This window comes from Dicentrarchus labrax, unplaced genomic scaffold, assembly GCF_905237075.1.
Source record: "Dicentrarchus labrax unplaced genomic scaffold, dlabrax2021, whole genome shotgun sequence".
Lineage (NCBI taxonomy): Eukaryota > Metazoa > Chordata > Actinopteri > Moronidae > Dicentrarchus > Dicentrarchus labrax.
Genome location: NW_026136703.1, coordinates 22,297,749 through 22,317,117, shown reverse-complemented (window position 1 = coordinate 22,317,117; position 19,369 = coordinate 22,297,749). Strand labels below are relative to the sequence as shown.

The window sequence follows — 19,369 nt, the reverse complement described above, 5'->3', positions numbered from 1 at the left end:
CCCTTTAGCGAAGCCACTAGTTTATGGCAACTCTTTAAACTTGTTTTATTTATTTCTTCATTGGACTTATGTCAAACAGAACAAGGGCGACAGAAAATTCCTATAGGAGTCCACTGTACAATTATTATTCTGTAAAAATAGAAAACGTATAATACTTGCATTATACATTAAAAGAATAAATGTCAATAGAGAATAAAATACCATAACATGCAAAAAGTAAGAATACATTTAATTGATTGCACTTTTTACCCTGCTTAACCGCATTTTCTTAATATATTCAATGTATTTTGAAGTAAAGAAAGCTAATTTACCAAATAGAATTAATAGAATTTATTATCTCTACTATTTGTTTTTATAACGCAACATAACATTGTTACCTGAAGAGCACAATAATCCTCATTTTGTGGTTATGTAATAATAATAATATAAGAACTAACTGTATATATAATATATAGAGTATAACATTAGATCATGAATAGATTTCGTACATGTAGCCTACTTCTCATAATTTAATTTTTTTATATTTTTGCATATATGATGTTTATTTTTAATGTGACAAAAAAAAAAAGTGACATCAGCCTCTTTCTGAACGGCGCTTTCTGATTGGTCCAGCCGTCCTTCAATCACCTCCTGGCCCCGCCCACCTCGGGCTTGACAGCGAACACAAAAAGGACATGCAACGAACACAGCTACTTAGCAGGCTAATTAGCTAGCTCCCAGAGCCTCGGACCTCATTGTCCACAGACATCACAGACATCACAGACGTCCAATGGTTCAATTTATCATTCATTACAGCCTATATGTAGTTAATTAGTCTTTTTAAATGGCGTTCAATGGCCACCAACACGACGATGAAAGTATCGACGAAGACGAAACGCCCACGAAGCAGCCGCGGTCCAACAAGGAGATGCCCGGTTGTTTCAGAAACGAGCCCAACAATGAGGCATCCGCGTCCGCCGGGAGAGCCACATCCGACCGGCGGAGCTCCAACGCGACGCCGAGGCAGCGGATCGACTCGGTGAAGAAAACAAGGCCGCGTAGGTGTTCACATTGCTGGCGTGGGCTTCGTGTATTTACTGGGGAAGGCAGCGTTTGTTGCATGTTTACAAAAAAAAATTAAAAGGCGTTCCCCATAAAAGACAGTGAGGATATAGATTTGGAAAGGGGGGTGGGGGGGGGTGCAAAAAAAATCATATAATGAGCTGCAGGAATATCTTAAAATAAAATTTAAATAGCGCTTTTATGCACTGTGATTGTGCTAAAACTGACAAAATGATTTTTGCAACGGGTTTACTCTGAAATATCGGTGAGATGTAGTGGCAGTAAATAGCCAGGATCTGGTTTGCAACAAGATGGCGTTCGCGGTACACACTGTGCTGTTGCTCTGCCTCTGAGGATGAAGCTGCTTGTCATTATGTCGGCCAACAATGAGACATCGGCTCTGCACTAAGCATTTATATATTAAAGATAGAAGATATTATTCAATGCAGGAAAACTATTTATTTGTTAAAGTGATCGTATTTAAAAAAAATATATATATATACATAATGTCATATTGCAGCTTTTCCCTGGTTTGGGATGGACATTGGAGGCACTCTGGTGAAGCTGGTGTACTTTGAGCCCAAAGACATCACAGCAGAGGAGGAGCAGGAGGAGGTGGAGAACCTGAAGAGCATCCGGCGCTACCTAACCTCCAACACCGCCTATGGTAAAACGGGCATCAGGGACGTGCACCTGGAGCTGCAGGACCTGACGCTGTGCGGCAGGACGGGCAACCTGCACTTCATCCGCTTCCCCACGCACGACCTGCCGGCCTTCCTGCAGATGGGTCGCAACAAGCACTTCTCCAGCCTCCACACCACCCTCTGCGCCACGGGAGGGGGGGCGTACAAGTTTGAGTCTGATTTCCGCACGGTGGGTCTGCAGTTGTTCTCTCTTGTTGTGCTTTTGCAGGCTGGACAGCGACGATGGACAGGAAGGAAAGATGAGAGAGAGAGAGAGAGAATTGTTAAGTCATAACATATTTATAGTATGTGATGGAGAGCACCGGAAATCCATGGCCGGTGAATACCAGGATTAAAAAGGGCGTATTGGTAGATGTTTGATTCTATAAATCCTCGTGCAAATTGGCAGAAATCAAAGCAAATTAATTATCTGACACATTGTTCAGATAACCTTTTGTCTTCTGGGCCATGAGAAAGCATTTGTTAATTATTTTGGGCCATTTTAACAGTGATGACAATGATAATGCATTATTGTTGCACTACGTTCTATATTTATATCAAACTGTGCGATGTACAATTGAACGTGTTAATTTAAGCAAGAAAAAATCTAAATTAGCTGTAAATTGTAATCAGGCTCCTGTTTTCTTACCCCCTGCTTACTCCAGTTTCCTGCCTGTGTCTTCCCCTCACACATCCCCTCATTGATGTAATCCATGTTCTCTTTCCTCTCAAAATAAAAATAAAGATGGCAGACCTGCAGCTTCACAAGCTGGATGAGCTGGACTGTTTGATTCGGGGTGTGTTGTACATCGACTCGGTGGTGTCCGGCGGACCCTCGGAGTGCTACTACTTTGAAAACCCCACAGACCCAGATCGTTGCATCCAGAAGCCCTACACACTGGAGAACCCCTATCCCCTGCTGCTGGTCAACATAGGGTCTGGGGTCAGCATCCTGGCTGTCTACTCTGAGAGCAACTACAAACGAGTTACAGGGACCAGGTAATTATCGGTGACGGTGATTTACTGTCCATTATGGGGATTATAGAGTCATTTTACAGTTCTTGAAGTAACATACGGTGTGAAAATGTGCTTTTAGGGAGTTATAGTTGAGTGAAATAGGATGAAATTATAAATAATTTTGTGCTCACGAGGCATCAATGCAAATCCACAGGTTTGCCTACTTCCTGCCTTCCATCATATTTCATAAACTCATTCATGATAAAACTTCGGACTATCATAAAGTGCATATTTTAATGCAAATGATTATTAACTTGACTAGCGCTGCAACGATTAATCAATTAAATGATTAGTTGAGCAACATAACATCGCCAATGTGCAACTATTTTGGTAATTGCTTCGTCTTGTACGTCATTGATGGGTCAAACATGACAAACATGTGATGGGTCCTGCTTCTGAAATGGGAGGATTGTGTATTGTTTTCACGTCTCACATTATGTTAAACTGAATGTCTTTTGTTTTTTGTTAAGACAGTGATGATGTCAGTTGTTTTGAAAATTGACAATACTGTCATATACTCAGACTTCTGCTCTGATTCTAAAAATCATATGTGCATGTACTTTTATATGAAGAAACTGAAGGGAAATACTGTCTGAATTTAATACACTTTTACCCATTTTGCTACTTGGTAATGTTATTAACATTTAAATATATTTATATTTTTATAGTATTGTTATGTTCATGGTGAGTCTGGCCTTCATCTGACAGTGATGAAAGATTAAAGATGCCAATTAAGTAAAAGAAGAGCAAAAGAAAACGAGAACTGTATTTGTCAAGTGCAGCATCACACATTTAAAGAGAGCTTTTAATATTTAATTTATATATTTATTTGGTTTGCTTTGCGTGTCAATAGCCCTAAATATCAGCCGAAAAAGAGGGAATCCACACGCAGGCTGATACCAGGTTAAAAGGATGCAGGGTTTTCACTCCAGCGGGTGACTGTTAGGTGATGTCTGCCCTCTGTGTCTCTTTAATGCCTTCGTATGAAAAGCAGCAGCTTTTTTTATTTATTTATTTTTTAACCTGTTACCAAACCACTTCCTTTACCAACCGTTTAGCTGTGAGTTGAAGCAAAATGGTTCTTTGTTAGTTTGATTTGTGGTTGAAATATGTTAGTTAAACTGTCAGATTTCCTTCCCTCCTCCTCCTCCTCCACTGGTTTGTTTTCACATGTGGTTTCTCTGTCTGGTGGCCTTGAATGGGACTCATGAATGCTTAGTTCTCCTTCAACATAATGGTGCTTTGTGCTGAGAAAGAAACACAAGATGAGTGTGTTTGAATCAGGAGACTGTATAATGTACATAACATTTTTTGAAGAGGTCAGTCTAACTCTATTTGCCCTCAATTTTAGACTCCAGTTGAGACTTTAAAATCTCTACTCAGCCCAGCAGGCAGCTTATCTTCCAGAACTGATGTATTTTGCATTCCTAGAATATTAATCTTTCTGTTAATGTGTGTGTTTACAGCCTCGGTGGTGGGACCTTCCTGGGCCTGTGTTGCCTGCTGACTGGCTGCTCTACTTTCGAGGAAGCTCTAGAAATGGCTTCTCAAGGGGAGAGCACCCGGGTGGATAAGCTGGTTCGGGACATTTATGGAGGAGACTATGAGAGGTTTGGGCTGCCAGGCTGGGCTGTAGCCTCAAGGTGCGGTTTACAGCAGCTTTTTTTTTCCACTATAGGTCACCAGCCTGCATTTAATGAAACAGGAACCGGGACGGTGCTAAATTTACCATCCTGGGATGAAAATAAGAAGCCTTTATCTTTTTTTTTTATGCACTATAAATCATGCTTTCTGGGATTTACTGTTTGAGTAACATTGCTGAATTTTAACAGAATTCTGAAGTACTTCTTCCTCTAATATGACTCGTGTTTTGATAGTTTTGGCAACATGATGTCCAAAGAGAAGAGGGAGTCGGTGTCCAAAGAGGACCTGGCCAGGGCAACACTGGTCACCATAACCAATAACATCGGCTCCATCACCAGAATGTGCGCTCTCAATGAGGTTGGTAACGAGTGGCGATGGTGGAATTAATTGAGTATTTTATTGGCATCTGTGTTTCACCGGTCAAAGATGGATGTCAAGAGACAAAAGTGAGGAAATGTTTCTTGCTGAGTGTTAGACTTACTTTACATTATGCAGTCTGTGGAATGATCTGTTCTCCACCGGTGTCCCTGCTGTTGCCTCTTTGCATTCAGCCTCTTTACGGTGCTGCCTTGTGGCGTCTTGATCAAGCAGCATTGTACAGGGCTATGAAGGCGTAGAGGAGGTAAGCTGCATTATCCACGTGTCTCTCACAGCTCAAAGCAGGAGGTGTTCAACTCAATGAATCAGTTGTGTTTATACTGTTTTGTAATAACAAACTTGCCTATTAATTAAACTAATTATTTCATTCTCTTTCGTTACTAAGAACATAGAGAGAGTGGTGTTTGTGGGCAACTTCCTCAGAGTGAACACTCTCTCTATGAAGCTTCTGGCCTACGCCATGGACTACTGGTCTAAAGGACAGCTCAAGGCACTTTTCCTACAACATGAGGTAAATAACTCGACCCCCACGTTGACCTCAGAACAAAATGGAGTTTTGTGCTTTGATGGACTCGATTTCTAACTCCAAGTTCTTTTTGTGGTGTTTTTTTTTTAGGGTTACTTCGGAGCAGTTGGTGCCTTGTTAGAGCTTCTGCATCCATCCTAATCCGTCCGAAAACTACATCCAAAGAAGTACTTGTCAATCTGCTGCAAAGACCTTTAGCACTTTAGACTGTTCACAGTTAATTTCACAGTGGGATGTTATGCCCGCCACCAACCAGTCACCCAGTTACTGGTAAATCTTGGTTGTGGCAGGCAAAATGTCAAACATTTAGAGGACCTATGTTTGTATAATGGTGACTTCTAAGTATTAATACACTGTTGTGGTCAGTAGATAGAAGTCTGTGTCCTGCCCTGACCAAAGTTGTGTGCAGCAAAGTTGACAAAGTCATCGTCTGCAGGACTTTGGAGAAAATGAGCTGGGGTTTGGTCTGAAACTACTCAAGGAAATTCACCACAGTTGCCTGAAATACTGTAGGTTTAAAAAGTCCTTAAATGGTCTTGTGGACTGCACTTCATTCTCAGTGGGTATCAAGTCCTTTTTATAAATGGTTTATTTTATCATACTGAGGTACCAGGTGGATGGGAGCCTGTTCAGTGTGTGAGCTTAACCACAGGAAAGATTTTACTAGAAAATCATCAATCATTGTTTATTTGTCGAATATGTTGTCGATTAATTGTTTGGTCTATAAAATAACTAAAAATAGTTAAAAATACCCGACTTTATCTTCCAGATCCAAAGATAACTTTACTTTAAAATGCTTTATTTGTCCGAACAACAATTCTAAACCCCAAAGACACAATTATCATATGAAAGTGAACTATCTGTCTAATTGACTAATCCTTTCCACTCTCCGTACCTGTTCCAAATAACAACATATTGGAAATGAAACAACACTGGTTAATCCTGCAAAATTCATTGAAGGGGAATGAAAGAAAAGATGGCTTGAACTCTGAAATTTAGAGTACTCACTGACCGATTTAGCCGTTGATATCGGTGCACTGTCGCGGTAGTACTCCCATCCATCTGGTAGTCTTAGTAAGCTCAACACTGAGAATCATTTACAACCACTTATGTGTTTTATTATCTGTGAGCATTTTACTCATCGTCACCAGTTGGACTTGAAAGGAGGATGTGAATGGTAAATGGTTTTTAAACAGTTTCTGCAAAAACAAATGTTTCCTCAATGGATGTTGACTCTAAATTTCATCACTTATTCTTTAATGGAGATATTAACTGTTACTGGTGTAGATAGTATAATTTTAAGACAGTTTCTGCCTCTGTGAATGGGAAATATTGTCCTGTTACAGTAGTTTTCCCACTTGAGATCTCAGTGTTTGTAAAAGAACCCAAATGTTTACTCTGAGCTGTTTGAGAAATCAGGAAATCTAGACAATCATTGTTGGGGTTAGTGAGACTGTACTGTTATGAATTCAAGCCCCTTTCTGACCCCAAAACGTCTGCCCTGCTGAAGTGCCCTTGAGCCGCTGCAACCCTTTCCCCGCAGAGAGAAAATCAGAGCAAGCAGAAAGAGATTTATAAATGTGAAGATGCAAAATAGAGGCTAAAATTAGGGCATTTGATCCCTGAAATGTTCCCCAGGTCCAAGAAAAAGTTTTTGTTTTTTTTTTAAATGCAGAAACTTGATGAATCCCTCCAATGGAGGTTTGAACTCCAAACCCTTTCTGTCTTGTTGGGCATGTTCAGTATGTACTTAAATATTGCTTTTGCTTTCATTTGGTCAGTTTCCCCTGAAGCTTTTATTCTTTTTAACAGGAATTTAGCAACGTAGAACCTGATTGTTTAACCCTGTGTCTCCGATGTGTGCGTTTTTGTTTGTCCTATAATCATTTAATGCTTATCCGTCCTATTTTAATGTAATCTGTTTTTTAAGTGATCGATCCGTCGATGGATTACAGGGACCATAATGAATCATTAACTACCTAAAAGGAGGAGATTTCACTCCCAGAATAGTTGGAAATTCAGTGGACACAGTTGTTCAGTGGTCAGTTACTGGAGATAATGTATCTGCAAGTTGTAAAATACAGCAAGTTGATTTTAAAATGAAGTGCCTGTCATGTTTTTGTATCTAATACATGAATGTGTTGAGCAATGTGATTTTTAAAATGAGACAAACTGTAATTCTCTAGGTTTCCCCTCTTGTTGTTTTTGTTGTTGTTGTTGTTTGCTTCTAACTTTTTTTTTGTAACTCACATCACAAGATTTCTTACTGCATTGTCCCTATTAAAATACAAACGTTTCATATCTTTGGGACTTCTTTCTTTGTTGCATTTTATGGGGGAACTTTTAAAGGTTATAATGGGACATTTTGGGAAATACTTTAGTGGCTTAATTTCTCTTTCAACAGTGGGCTAAGATTTTGCGGGATTTTTTCGCTTCCAGTGGATCTTTTTGGCAAGAAAGCGAGTACGCATGTTATTTCCCAAAAAAAGTCAAATGATTCCTTTAGGTTAAGGGTCATTTAAAGGGCAAAATGCAGCTTTTCGAGGCTGCATTGCTTTGTTTAGTTAACGTTATAGGTTATTCTAACATTACACTCCCGTATTGATATCAGAGGATATAAAGATGCCATTTTAATGTAAAGTCACCTTAACGTCCTTTCCGCATTCTACCTAAACTGCAGGACAATGTAAAGATATTTCATATTTTGTATTTTACAGGCAAGATGTGTTTATATAAGAAACTTGATCTGCAGCCATGATCCGGTTGTAAATCTGCGGACACGTTGCGCCTCGTCAGGCACGTAGCCTGCGAGTGAAATATGCGAGATTCAGCCTGTTACGGAACCATCCATGAAAGAGTTAGTGTCTTTCCAGGGAATAAATCCAGCCCACTTCAGTCTTGCAGCCTCCTCTTCCTCCTCCTCCTCCTCCTCCTCCTCCTCGCCAGTGAGGGCTGCACAGCTGGCAATTTACAGACACATAACGCAGGGAGTAATTGGCTGCTTGGTGGACCCCTTGTCTGATGGAGGAGATGAATTAGCACAAGTACTGGGACATAAATTCATCTTTTGATTCAGTTTATAAACCTCTGGATCACCAAAAAAAAACTGAAGACCAAGCCTCCCCTCTCCACTGGAACCGTTATAACCTCCTCACACTAGAAACATAAGGTAAGGCAGCTTTGTTAATACTTTGCAATCGTGATTTGGCTGCAAAACTCACATCTTTGTAGAGGATTTTACTGTAAAACTCCTTAACCTGTAAGAAGAAAGTAACAAGCTGCATTTAATACTCAGTCTGTTATAATTAAATACAGCTTTGATAACTCTTGTGAGGCAGCATTGTGCTTTAAAGTCGCTCCATAGAATATCAGCTGCAGTATATTTGTCCATAAGATCCATGAGAGTAAAACAAATTCACTTTTAGGATGCTGAATGTTGGAGATGGAAAAAATGTGAGGAATGCTGCAACAGGAAGTAAAATATGTTCCCAAAGCCAAATATTTACTTGGGGGAAATAATCTGAGGTGTAATTACAGGACTGATCTGTGTCCGGATCAGAAGAAATGTGTTAAATTGGTTCCACTTTCTAATAAATCGCAGTCATTAAGGGTAAATAAGCTGTAGCTGTATTCTTTAATTCATAGTGAATTATTTACTGATGCTTTATAGATCAGTTATACAACAAGATGGTGTTTTTAATTTGGTATTTAGTGTTTATAAATCCTCATTCTCACTTTCTAATAAGCCGTCAAGCCTGCAGTTATAAATGTTTAGAAATTGTTCATATATGTATGTTGGTCCAGATGCTGTTTTCCAGGAGATAAGCAGTGAAATGATCCATTGTTGGGAGTTTTCTGATGTCTTAAAGAACTAAAAACACAAAGTTAATGTCGTGCTGGATGAGGATGAACAGCCCAAAAGTTGTTTTTATTAATAGCTTTCTTTAAAAAAAAAAATGCTACAGTTAAATGTTTCTCTTGAGTTTGGAAAAAGTTTACACCCCTGTGTTGTGATTTGCATCTAGACTCTTTACAAAACAGTAAGGCGGACAAAGCCAACAAACCCCTAATTGCACTTTCTCATAATTTCTAGGAAATGTTTGACCACCATGTGTTTTCTATTTTGAGCAACTGTAGTTTTCTTTTTTTCCTTCTATATCTAAAACCCATCAACTCATCTACTCCCTTTGATGTGGCTCACGCTCATGTCGACTGATTTGGGTATAAAGTTACACAAAGTTCCTCTGAGGTCAACAGCGTGCAGCAGTACGGCAGGAAAATCTTTTTTATTGCCCAGGGAGCTTTAACTCCTCAGTTTGTTTCAGTCTGCTGAAGCACAACAAGGTACAGACCTCTGGTAGTGATTAGCAGATTCAGAGTAGTCCTGTGTGTGGTTATTGTTGTGTGTGTGTGTTTCGGTGGGAATGTGCACATGAAGAGTCTCGAGATAAGACTTTGTGATGACCAAAGGGTTCTGTATGTTGAAGCTGAGAGCCAGGCTGATCCGGGGAACCGCTGCCTGGTTGATTTGAGCCTTTCATAAGACCTGATCCATGAGCACATTGGTATGGAGAGCCCCTGCTTCAGTGAGGGGTGAGAGAGGAAGAGAAACAGTTCAATGTGTGTGTGTGTGTGTGTGTGTGTGTGTGTGTGTGTGTGTGTGTGTGTGTGTGTGTGTGAGAGAGAGAGAGAGGGTTGGTTTGAATTAGAGTTGGCCTGATACATAAGTGTTGGACTTTTTATTAAAATCAGATGTTGTGTGATGGAGGTTGTAACAAAAGCTACAAAATGTGTGCATAATATATTTTATGTTTGTAAGTAATGGTCCACTCATTATTTCAGGCAATTAGTTATTTAAATGTCCAGTGTGTTACGTTTAGGAGAATCTATTGGCAGAAATGTAATATAATCAGTGTTTCTGTTACCTTAGAATGAGCCGTTTATCTACAGAGGGAGCGGAGTGTCACAGCCACCATAGTTTCTCCTATAATGTTAGAATGGGAGGGTGAGGCGAAGGCGTTGAGATCAGCAATTACACCGCTAGATGCCACTAAATCAGTTACGATAACGTACTTACTTAAGTAATTGCTAAGATGTGGAAACATGGTGACTTTGCTGCATATGAGAGATCAGGAGATTGGACAGGTTGTTAACAAAGATTATCTTTGTTAACAACTAATTCTTTTAAATATCTTATAGATGTCGTTCTCAATGCTTATATTGCAATTCTTCTCTCCCTTTGGCGCTTTTTAAGGGACAAACACCAAACCAGAGTCTATTGTAGCAGGTGATGGGTGCATCATTTGTGTTTTTTTGTAAGTTTTGGGTAGATTTTTCCTTTCTAGAGAGGCTGGATATGAAAAAAGTATCCACAGAGTACCACATTATGGGAAATACACCTTTTGCACTCTTTTCAGGAGTTAGAGGATAAAATCTACTCTACATGCGTTTCATTAATGTGTGTTCATTAGAGATTAGTACAGCATTATAGCTTAACACAAACACTGGAAGCAGGGCATATTCTCATCTAGTTAGTCAGCAACTAACTATATTTCTGGGTGTATATTAAGCCCCTCATTCTGCATGTGTTTGATCCTGATCTCTACCATCAACAATATAATAAAGGCAGAAAAATAATCTTACGATACAGAATATCCACGCTAAAATGTGGCACCACAAGGCTTCAGTTCAGACACAGTGGTAATGCCTTTCAGATCCCCTAAAGCCCCTTAGTGTGAACGTGTATGTCCTTCCATACACTGTGAAATTGGACTCAGACGACGCAGTCAGTCTCAGACATGTTTTGGAAAGGGCACCTTAAGGTTGTGGTTTCTGTACAAACACATCACACTACTGTATGTGTCTCTGGAGGAAGAAACCCCCCCACTCGCTAAAAGCTAAGAGGGAGTGTAGCTGTCAGGTTATCAATAGCAGGCCTATGTTAGCATTCAGTACCTACCAGAGCTGTACAGGAAGGTTTAACGGAGCAGAGGGAATATTTTCTAGGGAAAAGGTGGCTTATTGTATCTAGAAATATGAATGAATATTAACCCAAAGGAAAATGTCCTGAATAATAGTGACGCCTGCTCACTTAAAGATGAACATCAGCACACTAACATTAAAAGAAACTGGACTGGAAATCTATGCAAAGGGACAAACATCATTGAGGCCTACACATTTTTAAATATTCCCTGTTATTCTTCCCCACGTCAGAGTCAAGTAAACAGTGGCCAGATGGTTTGAATCAAACTACTGGAGCAACTCTACGCTCTTACATCTATCATACTTCCATATGCTCAGCATATTTGCAGCTCCTCTGTGTGGGCCCCCTTGGTTTTAGTTATAGCTAATAATGAAATATGTTACGAGGCTGAAATCTGAGAGTATTTTGTATACTGTGCATCAAACTCTACTGCTGTGGCAACAGGTGTCTTGTGGCTCTTTCCAACACTTAAAACCTTTTTCATGGTTAAAAAGAAAATGGTACACGCTTCTTCTTACAAAATATCATAAATATTATTGTAATGTGCAGTAGTGCATCCGTTGTATACAGAGATGTGCACAATATCTAAGGGAAGGGGCAAAAAAGGAAATGGGGCACTACTATTGTGTTCAGGATTACATCTCATAGGGTACATTTTTGCAGTTTTCTAACCGAAAAGATGTCTGGGTCAACCACAGGGACATTTTTGGTGACCAGAATGGCATCAAGCAATCAGAGAATCATTCAGGGGTCACAGGCAGCTGGATCTGTCTATGTTAAAGAACGCTTACTTTCTGTTTTAGCAGGTTAGAGGTGGAGCAAGTGCATAAAACTTCACAAAACTAGAACCAGGGTGAGCGTTTTTCCAAACAAGCAACAGGTCAATATTCTTATCTGCTTTCTTAAGTGTTAGATGAGTTAGGTCAGAATATCAGTCTCTTCCCTGCGTGCATATGAATCTGGAGCCAGCAGCTGATTAGTTAAGCTTAGCATAAAGAATGGAATCGGGGAAAAGCCTGGCTTTGTTTGAAGGTAACAAAATTATCTTATCAGTACCCCTAAAGCTCACTAGTAAAACTTTACATATGTTGTTTGTTGATTCCATATAAAACTGTTCTTTCAGTACTTATAGTACATATTCAATTCATACAGTTTCTTCACATAAGAAACTCTCTGGTGTGCACAGTTTACATGTTCATGGAGAGAGTTAAAGGTGATAACCTCATTAGTTGTTGATGATATTTTGTATAATATAGTTTATATAGAGAGTATAGTCAGGTGTGTTGCTATTCTGGGTAATTAACGATTGAGTAATTAATGATGTTACGTTAGTTCTGGAAATAGTTGCTCATATCTGTGAGATACTTTATGATGTGCACTACAAACTTGTGGAAAAAACATTTTAAACCTTGTCCCTGCAAACAAGGAAAACTCGTCTGTGTCTCGTCTCCTAAACTGATAATTACATGTCATAAAATCTACCTGAATGGGCCCAGTATTCATTATTTAGATTTATAGAAAACATCCAGTCTTCTTCGCGCTATGAGATTTGTCTTGACATTGCCTTTTTCTTTTTCTTCCTGTGCAGCTGAAATGATGGAGAAGTCCAGATGCACGCAACAGTTAGCGTTCAACCTTCTGTTTGGGTTGTGGTTTACTTGCTGTTTGGCCCAGACCACACCATCAAACACAGCCACGCCGGCACCCTCACCATCCCCGTCCCCCCAGTCCCAGAATGAACGGCTAAAGGTCAGACTGGCTGGATACCCGCGAAAACACAACGAGGGTCGGGTAGAGCTCTTCTACAAGGGAGAGTGGGGAACCATCTGTGACGACGACTTCTCAATATCCAACGCCAACGTGCTCTGTCGCCAACTGGGCTTTGTCTCAGCCACAGGATGGACCCACAGTGCCAAATATGGCAAGGGCCAAGGTGAGAGTGACCGTAGCCACTTCCTGAGATTCAGTTTCTTGTTTAATACACTGTCTGTTCTGCCATATGGGTATTTATAGTGTTTATTCAGATATTAAGTAATATCTAAACATTTAAACGTTGGCAGTTGTAGGTGGAAATCCTCATCTATCATTTAACCAAAATTATTATAAATACTTGAGCAATGTGGATTATTATGAATATTTTTAGCCATGCTTGCAGTGTGACTCTAGGGATCACAGTGTCGGTCTGTCAGTTGGTTGGCTGCTCTGATTCATATTGGACTATTTCAACATGTACTGTTTGCATTGGCACAAAAATTGTACAGTCCTTCCTGGTTCCGAGACAATGAATACTAATGATTTTGGCGAGCCTCTGAATTTGCTTTAGCACCACCGGCATGATGACATTTGTGGTTTAGAGTGAAATGTCTGGACAGCTGTCAGAGGGATTGCCAAGAGATTTGGTACAGACAATCATGTCCCATGGTTAAGTGTGGTAACTGACTATTGAGGTTGCCATCAAGTCTAATGATTTGATTGTCTAGTATTTAAGGCTATGAACTAGATGCTGGACATGGTAAACATTATACCTGCTAAATAAGCATATTAACCTTGTAACTGTGAACATGTTAGCATGTTAATCTCAGCATTTATAATGTATATCATGACTATTCTTTTCAAATCTTTAGGAAAATATGATTTCAATTTGTTTCACAATGTTCGACCACCCCAGTCACCTCAAAACTGGGAAAAAAAATATTGAAATAATTGAGTTAAACGTTTATTAGGAACAATTTTAAACATATTGGACTACATCTACGTTTTTGACTGATTCCCTTATGCAGCCTCTTCCTTGTCTAAAATAAATGCAACTGTGGAGAGCTTGATGCCAAAAGTTCCTAGACCACTAGTGTTACAAGCAACCAGGTGTCACTTCCAGGCCTGGACTGATTACTTTCCACAGGCCTGGGAGTGTGCTGGGGCCACACTGACAGTCTGCTGCCTGTCCAGGGAAAATCTGGCTGGACAATGTGCTGTGTAACGGAGGAGAGAAGAGCATTGACTCCTGCAAGTCTCGCGGCTGGGGCAACAGTGACTGCACTCACGATGAAGATGCCGGAGTTGTGTGCAAAGACGAGAGGATTCCTGGCTTTGTGGACTCAAATGTTATTGACGTAAGTTGCTGAATTACATTTAAAGAGATTTTCTAATTTTTCTGCAGTAAAAAAAAATGTGTGTTCATTAAGAAGCATTTACAAGACCATAAACGTTTGCGTAAACAACCCTTCTGCTCCACAACTTATAGACAATAAGGTTTAACCCATATGGAAGGCATTCAATGCCTCAGTGCAACTCCACCTGTAGCTGCCACACACATGGTGTTGATAAGCTCTGCTCTTTACCATGTGTCTGTTAAATCTGTTAAAAACAGCAGCCTCTCTGAGTATATTGTCCTGAGGTGAGAGCTCTCAGTAATCCCAAAACGCCTCCCATAACAGAGCGCAGCATCGGTTCCTCCGACTGATTGTTTGAGCAGTTGTAGGGAAGAGCAGGGTTGTGACCTCTCGGGTCACCAGGTTCAGATGTTAAATTCCACCATTGTAATGTTGACCCGTCCCTCAGCAACATCTCCCTGTTAGGGTTTAGTAATAAGGGCAAATCTTAAAGGATTACCTCACCAAAAGACAGCAAATAAACTCATGTTTCCTCTTACCTAAGTGTTTTCTCCATTTGTATGGAGATGAATCGGAGTCTGACGTGCCTTGTAGATGACACTGTTCAGTTTGCTCTTAAAATAGGTGTTTGATTAGTAAACATTGCTGTTGACATTTTTAAATCAGGTCCAAACCTCAGCACATACTCATTATACTCATTATACTGAACTGCACTGTAGTGTAAACCGAGAAATATGAAACTTTTACCGGGATCAAATTGCAGTACCTGATATGAGCCTGATAATGGCCAGATTTAGGGTTTAATGTTTAATGTGCATCACAATGGCTCACGTTTGTCTCAATGATGAACACTGAGCAGTAAGTTGCTCTGCATATAAGCTCCTGACAAATGTCTGAAATGTAAATAATAGTCTGTTTAATCTTATATAGAAAGACAGTAAATGATACTGACGTGTCAAGCTCTACTCTTTGTGCCCTTGACAGAGGAGGCACTTCACTCCCACAACCTCCAGTGGAATTATTCAGAGACTGTTTGTATTCATGTTCTCTCAGGTGGGAACGATGGCTGAACGAATGTGAAGCAGAGTGTTTCTGAAAAAGACCAAGTGTGCTCAGTAAACCCTCCCTGGATAAATAAAGATTTAAGGTGTTTCCAGCTGGTCATCATTTTCCATTTGTCCTCTTTGATGTCCATTTGTATAACCGACTGGTCCGAGGTGAACAAGGTTAGACCGGAGACTCTTTCCAGAGACCACTGGAATGATTGGATGAGGTGTCACTGTTACATAGAAGGATCTTATGAAATGAAGTTTCATAAGAGTAAGTGGGAGGACTCTCAGATACATAACTACTCTCCCCCTCTCTGTCTGTTGCTACGAGTCTCAGTCAAATGTGGCGTCCAGACTTCACTTTGTGACCACGGGTAGTTTTTTTCCCCCAAATAAACCACAGCGGAAGTGACTCATTGCAAAGCTGGCAATCAGAGATAGCCACGTTTACCACATAGTGAGAAGATTGACCTAAAATTACTCTCCATAATAGCTATGACTCATTGTTTAGTCTCACCCTTGAAGAGATGTGCATATGTGAGCACATGTCTGGATGCATGGATGTGTCAGTGTGATCATTGTAAAGGAAAACAACCACAATGATTTTCTGCAAACAAAAAAAGGGGCATAAAAAAAAAGTTTTTCTTCACTACATCGTGTTGTTTAAGTAAAAATAAAGAAGTCCACTGATGACATTTTACAGACATAATCACTTAAGTCTTCATTAATAAACAGATACACAATTAATTTGGAATAAAATTTAAATATTGAAAGTTATTTTAGTTGATAACAAACTGCCCTGATTTTCTCCTTACAGGCTTTCGTAGATGAGAACAAGATAGAGGAGGTGCGACTCCGGCCCGTCGTCGCCATGGCCAAAAAGAGGCTGCCCATCACGGAGGGTGTTGTGGAGGTGAAACACAAAGACGGCTGGGCTCAGATCTGCGACTTGGGATGGACAATCAAAAACACACGTGTGGTCTGCGGCATGCTGGGATTCCCACATGAGAAGAAAGTCAACAAGAACTTCTACAAGTAAGTGAATTACTCGACGTCAACCATTAAAACCTGATTCTGGTGTTCACAGAAACATTTCAGCCTCCAGTGGTTTATAATAAAGGACAAGAGAGGCAGTCCGCTTAGATGTCAGGACAAATATGTTCTCTCATTTAGTTGATACAGACTCATCTTCGAGGCTACTTAAATACATAGTTTGACATTTTGGTTTTTCTACGATTCAAACACAATTTCTTTAAACTGATAAAGTATATTAAGTATCAGGACATGCAGGATCTTTGTTTGCCAGTAGCAGCAGTAAGAATTAGCAAAGCTGCTGTAACTTTCTCATTCACTCAGAATGAATGGGATGTTTGCTGCAGCCTGTTTGACATTCCTGTGGTTTTAGTCTGTAAAGCAAAGTGGCAACACGTTGACCAAACCGCAAGCAGGATCTCAGACTTTGTTTGGTAAAGAGTGGACATTATAGGAACTGCTGTTTACTTTACTTTAGACTTTCTCCAACCATCTGCCAGAACTGCAGCTTGACACAAAGCACGTGAGCCTCCGATTGTTCTGTTCTGTGTCTTACTTCTTCCGGGGATGTTTTTGTTTTTCCTTTGGATAGACAGTAAAGCCAATTTTTTTTTGTGTGTGTGTGTCTGGGTCACATACTTCACGTTCTCGTCCTCTCTTCATTACTTTGCAGCAATTTCTTAATTTTTTAATATAATTGCTGATTATTTCTCTGTTGATTAATTGATTTATTTCAGCCCTGAATAAAAATGAGTGTTTAGTTGTTTTCCTTAATAACAGGATCTAAATTATGAAGCATTAAAAGTTGTTTATGATTAAAAAACCATAATAAAAGTTTCCTTTCACAATCTATTGGGTTCATTCAATGTTGCATGCACAGAGGGGTAAAAATAACAAATAGATTAATGGTCCAATTACAACATTTAAGGCCTATTCACATAGTTTTCTTTCCAAATTACAACTATATGGACGAATGGTACGAGAGGACAGTGATTACTTCAGCGAACTCTCCGACTTCCAATTTATTTTCCCAGTTTGTTCTTCCAGTATGACTACACACATTCCTGGCTGTGCTCCAGTTGAAGCCGTTTTTTATTCATCCCCTGCAGATGGTTCACAGTAGTACGAGGGGAAATGTGTGTTTTCTCTCAACCGTGTGTGAAGGCTGAGGCTCAGGGGAATGGTCTGGGGATGGGGAGGGGAGGTTGGTTGGTCACATAATGCACAGACAACAACGACTGCAGTGAAGTCAACCTGCAGACAGTCAAATTGTTCTGTGCTGTCAGTCCCCTCTGTCCTTTTCTAGTCTTTTTGGTTCTGTTGTATGAGTGCAGGAGGATGAAGATGGACAATCATAAGTCTGAGAGTTTGGTCATAAAGGTGTTTTGAAAGCAGATATATACACACAGGCACATACTGAGACCATTTGTCAGTTGTCGAATAGTCTTTGTCATCAAATTTGACAATTTTTTTCATACCAAAATATATGTATGCCTGTTATAGTTCAACAGCATTTAAACTCATTACAGGACACTTAAAACCCACTGGAACCCAGGCTGATTAAATCATTTGTTACCAGCTCTTATTTCAGGCAAGACTTGTTTAAAAGAGTACTCCACCAATGTAACATTACACTTATCTAACTTATATAAGATATCATCTGTTTTATTCCACACATTCTTCTGCATTGTAAAAACCTGGCAACATACATTAATGTAGCAACACGACCGCTGACAGCTCGGTCAGAGACGTGTCAGAGAGTGTGTTATGCTGGTAGCTGTTAATGTAGCCTGGAGCCACTAGCCTCAAGCACAGATTTCTTATCAAGCTATAGTCTTCGGCCCCCGACTGACGCTCACTCAACAACTACAACTTGTTTCTCATATGCAGCTGCACTCCCCAGGATCTTTAACCAGGCTGTGGAGTGAAATGTGATTGATAGTAGACACTGATAAATATTACAGCAGGTTATATTTGATTTTCAAAACAATCCAAAGGAGTGAAGCTTATACTCTAATATTTAGTTATTTAGTTCTTCCCTATCTGAACACCATATCAGACTATTTAAAATTTCAATTAAATTACATATTTAAGGATTTTTGAAACTTTGAAAACTCTGAAAACTTCAAGCTTGCTGATTTTTATGTATCAGACTGGGTTCAGAACATATATTATATATATTATAATATTTTGGACCTACTGTACATATGAAGTCCTTCGAGTTTCTTTATTGTTTTCAAGTCTTTGATGACTGATGAAAACAATAAAGTAACTTCAGGGTACTTTTAAGGTTACAAAAAACTCACTTAAATTTAAAATTAGATTAAAATTAAAGAGAAATTAGGCAGGTTAGTCTGTCACTATAACTACAAACAGCACAAACAATGACTTCTATGGTATAACCAGCTAATAACAGGTAGATATTGAGGCGTTGTTGCTGCTGAATGAGACTCAGATGTCCACCATAGTTGGAATAGCTCTGTAATCGTGATTGTACATTGGTGACCTGAAGTCTGTAACATAATATACTGGAGACTTGTGGAATGTCAGAAATGTTATTCACCACTAACCCTCCTGTATGTTACCTTAAAGACCTGTGTGTGTGTGCAGCCCAGAGACTGTATGTGTGTGTGTGTGTGTGTGTGTGTGTGTGTGTGTGTGTGTGTGTGTGTGTGTGTGTGTGTGTGTGTCAGCAGCCAGTGTATGTGTGTGTTTGCATGTAGTCTCTCTCCTGTATGTGATGGAATTTGGCTGTCTCACTGTTGCAGACGTCTGAAAAAGCGAGCGGCTGAGAAGGTCTCCAGGCCAAAGGTTAATGTTTCAGCCGGTGGAAGGTACACTGTCACTGGGAAAACCCACCGTCCACCTCCGCCTGAACTCTGTAGTTCTAGTAGTTTTGACAGTGG

At 39.9% G+C, this 19,369-nt stretch overlaps 2 protein-coding genes and 1 long non-coding RNA gene across 6 annotated transcripts in view; 2 read left to right on the top strand and 1 right to left on the bottom strand.

Annotated features, from left to right (window-relative positions):
* The first annotated feature begins 642 nt into the window (after positions 1-642).
* pank2 (pantothenate kinase 2) lies at positions 643-7,592 on the top strand. 2 transcript variants are annotated; one of them, XM_051381828.1, is made up of 7 exons: positions 643-1,037; positions 1,562-1,914; positions 2,470-2,723; positions 4,208-4,351; positions 4,619-4,742; positions 5,149-5,274; positions 5,380-7,592. In XM_051381828.1, the coding sequence occupies exons 1-7, from the start codon at positions 824-826 to the stop codon at positions 5,428-5,430; spliced, it is 1,266 nt and encodes a 421-aa protein (XP_051237788.1). In that variant the 5' UTR covers positions 643-823; the 3' UTR covers positions 5,431-7,592. The 2 variants fall into 2 exon arrangements, with proteins under 2 accessions (XP_051237788.1, XP_051237787.1); XM_051381827.1 differs by having other exon boundaries at positions 644-1,037; positions 4,208-4,384.
* Positions 1,730-19,369, bottom strand: part of LOC127353023 (uncharacterized) — a 25,840-nt gene continuing 8,200 nt past the window's right edge. Inside the window, exon 2 of the long non-coding RNA XR_007881223.1 lies at positions 1,730-1,954. This is a non-coding gene — a long non-coding RNA (uncharacterized LOC127353023). The remainder of the gene's footprint in view (positions 1,955-19,369) is intronic.
* loxl3b (lysyl oxidase-like 3b) overlaps positions 8,228-19,369 on the top strand; it is a 25,171-nt gene continuing 14,029 nt past the window's right edge. The window contains exons 1-5 of one of the 3 annotated variants that reach the window (XM_051381708.1): positions 8,228-8,458; positions 12,861-13,205; positions 14,219-14,382; positions 16,249-16,466; positions 19,232-19,297. In XM_051381708.1, the coding sequence (XP_051237668.1) occupies positions 12,866-13,205; positions 14,219-14,382; positions 16,249-16,466; positions 19,232-19,297 (788 nt within the window). In that variant the 5' untranslated portion in view covers positions 8,228-8,458; positions 12,861-12,865. The remainder of the gene's footprint in view (positions 8,459-12,860; positions 13,206-14,218; positions 14,383-16,248; positions 16,467-19,231; positions 19,298-19,369) is intronic. The other 2 variants (XM_051381699.1, XM_051381717.1) reach the window with 2 other exon arrangements.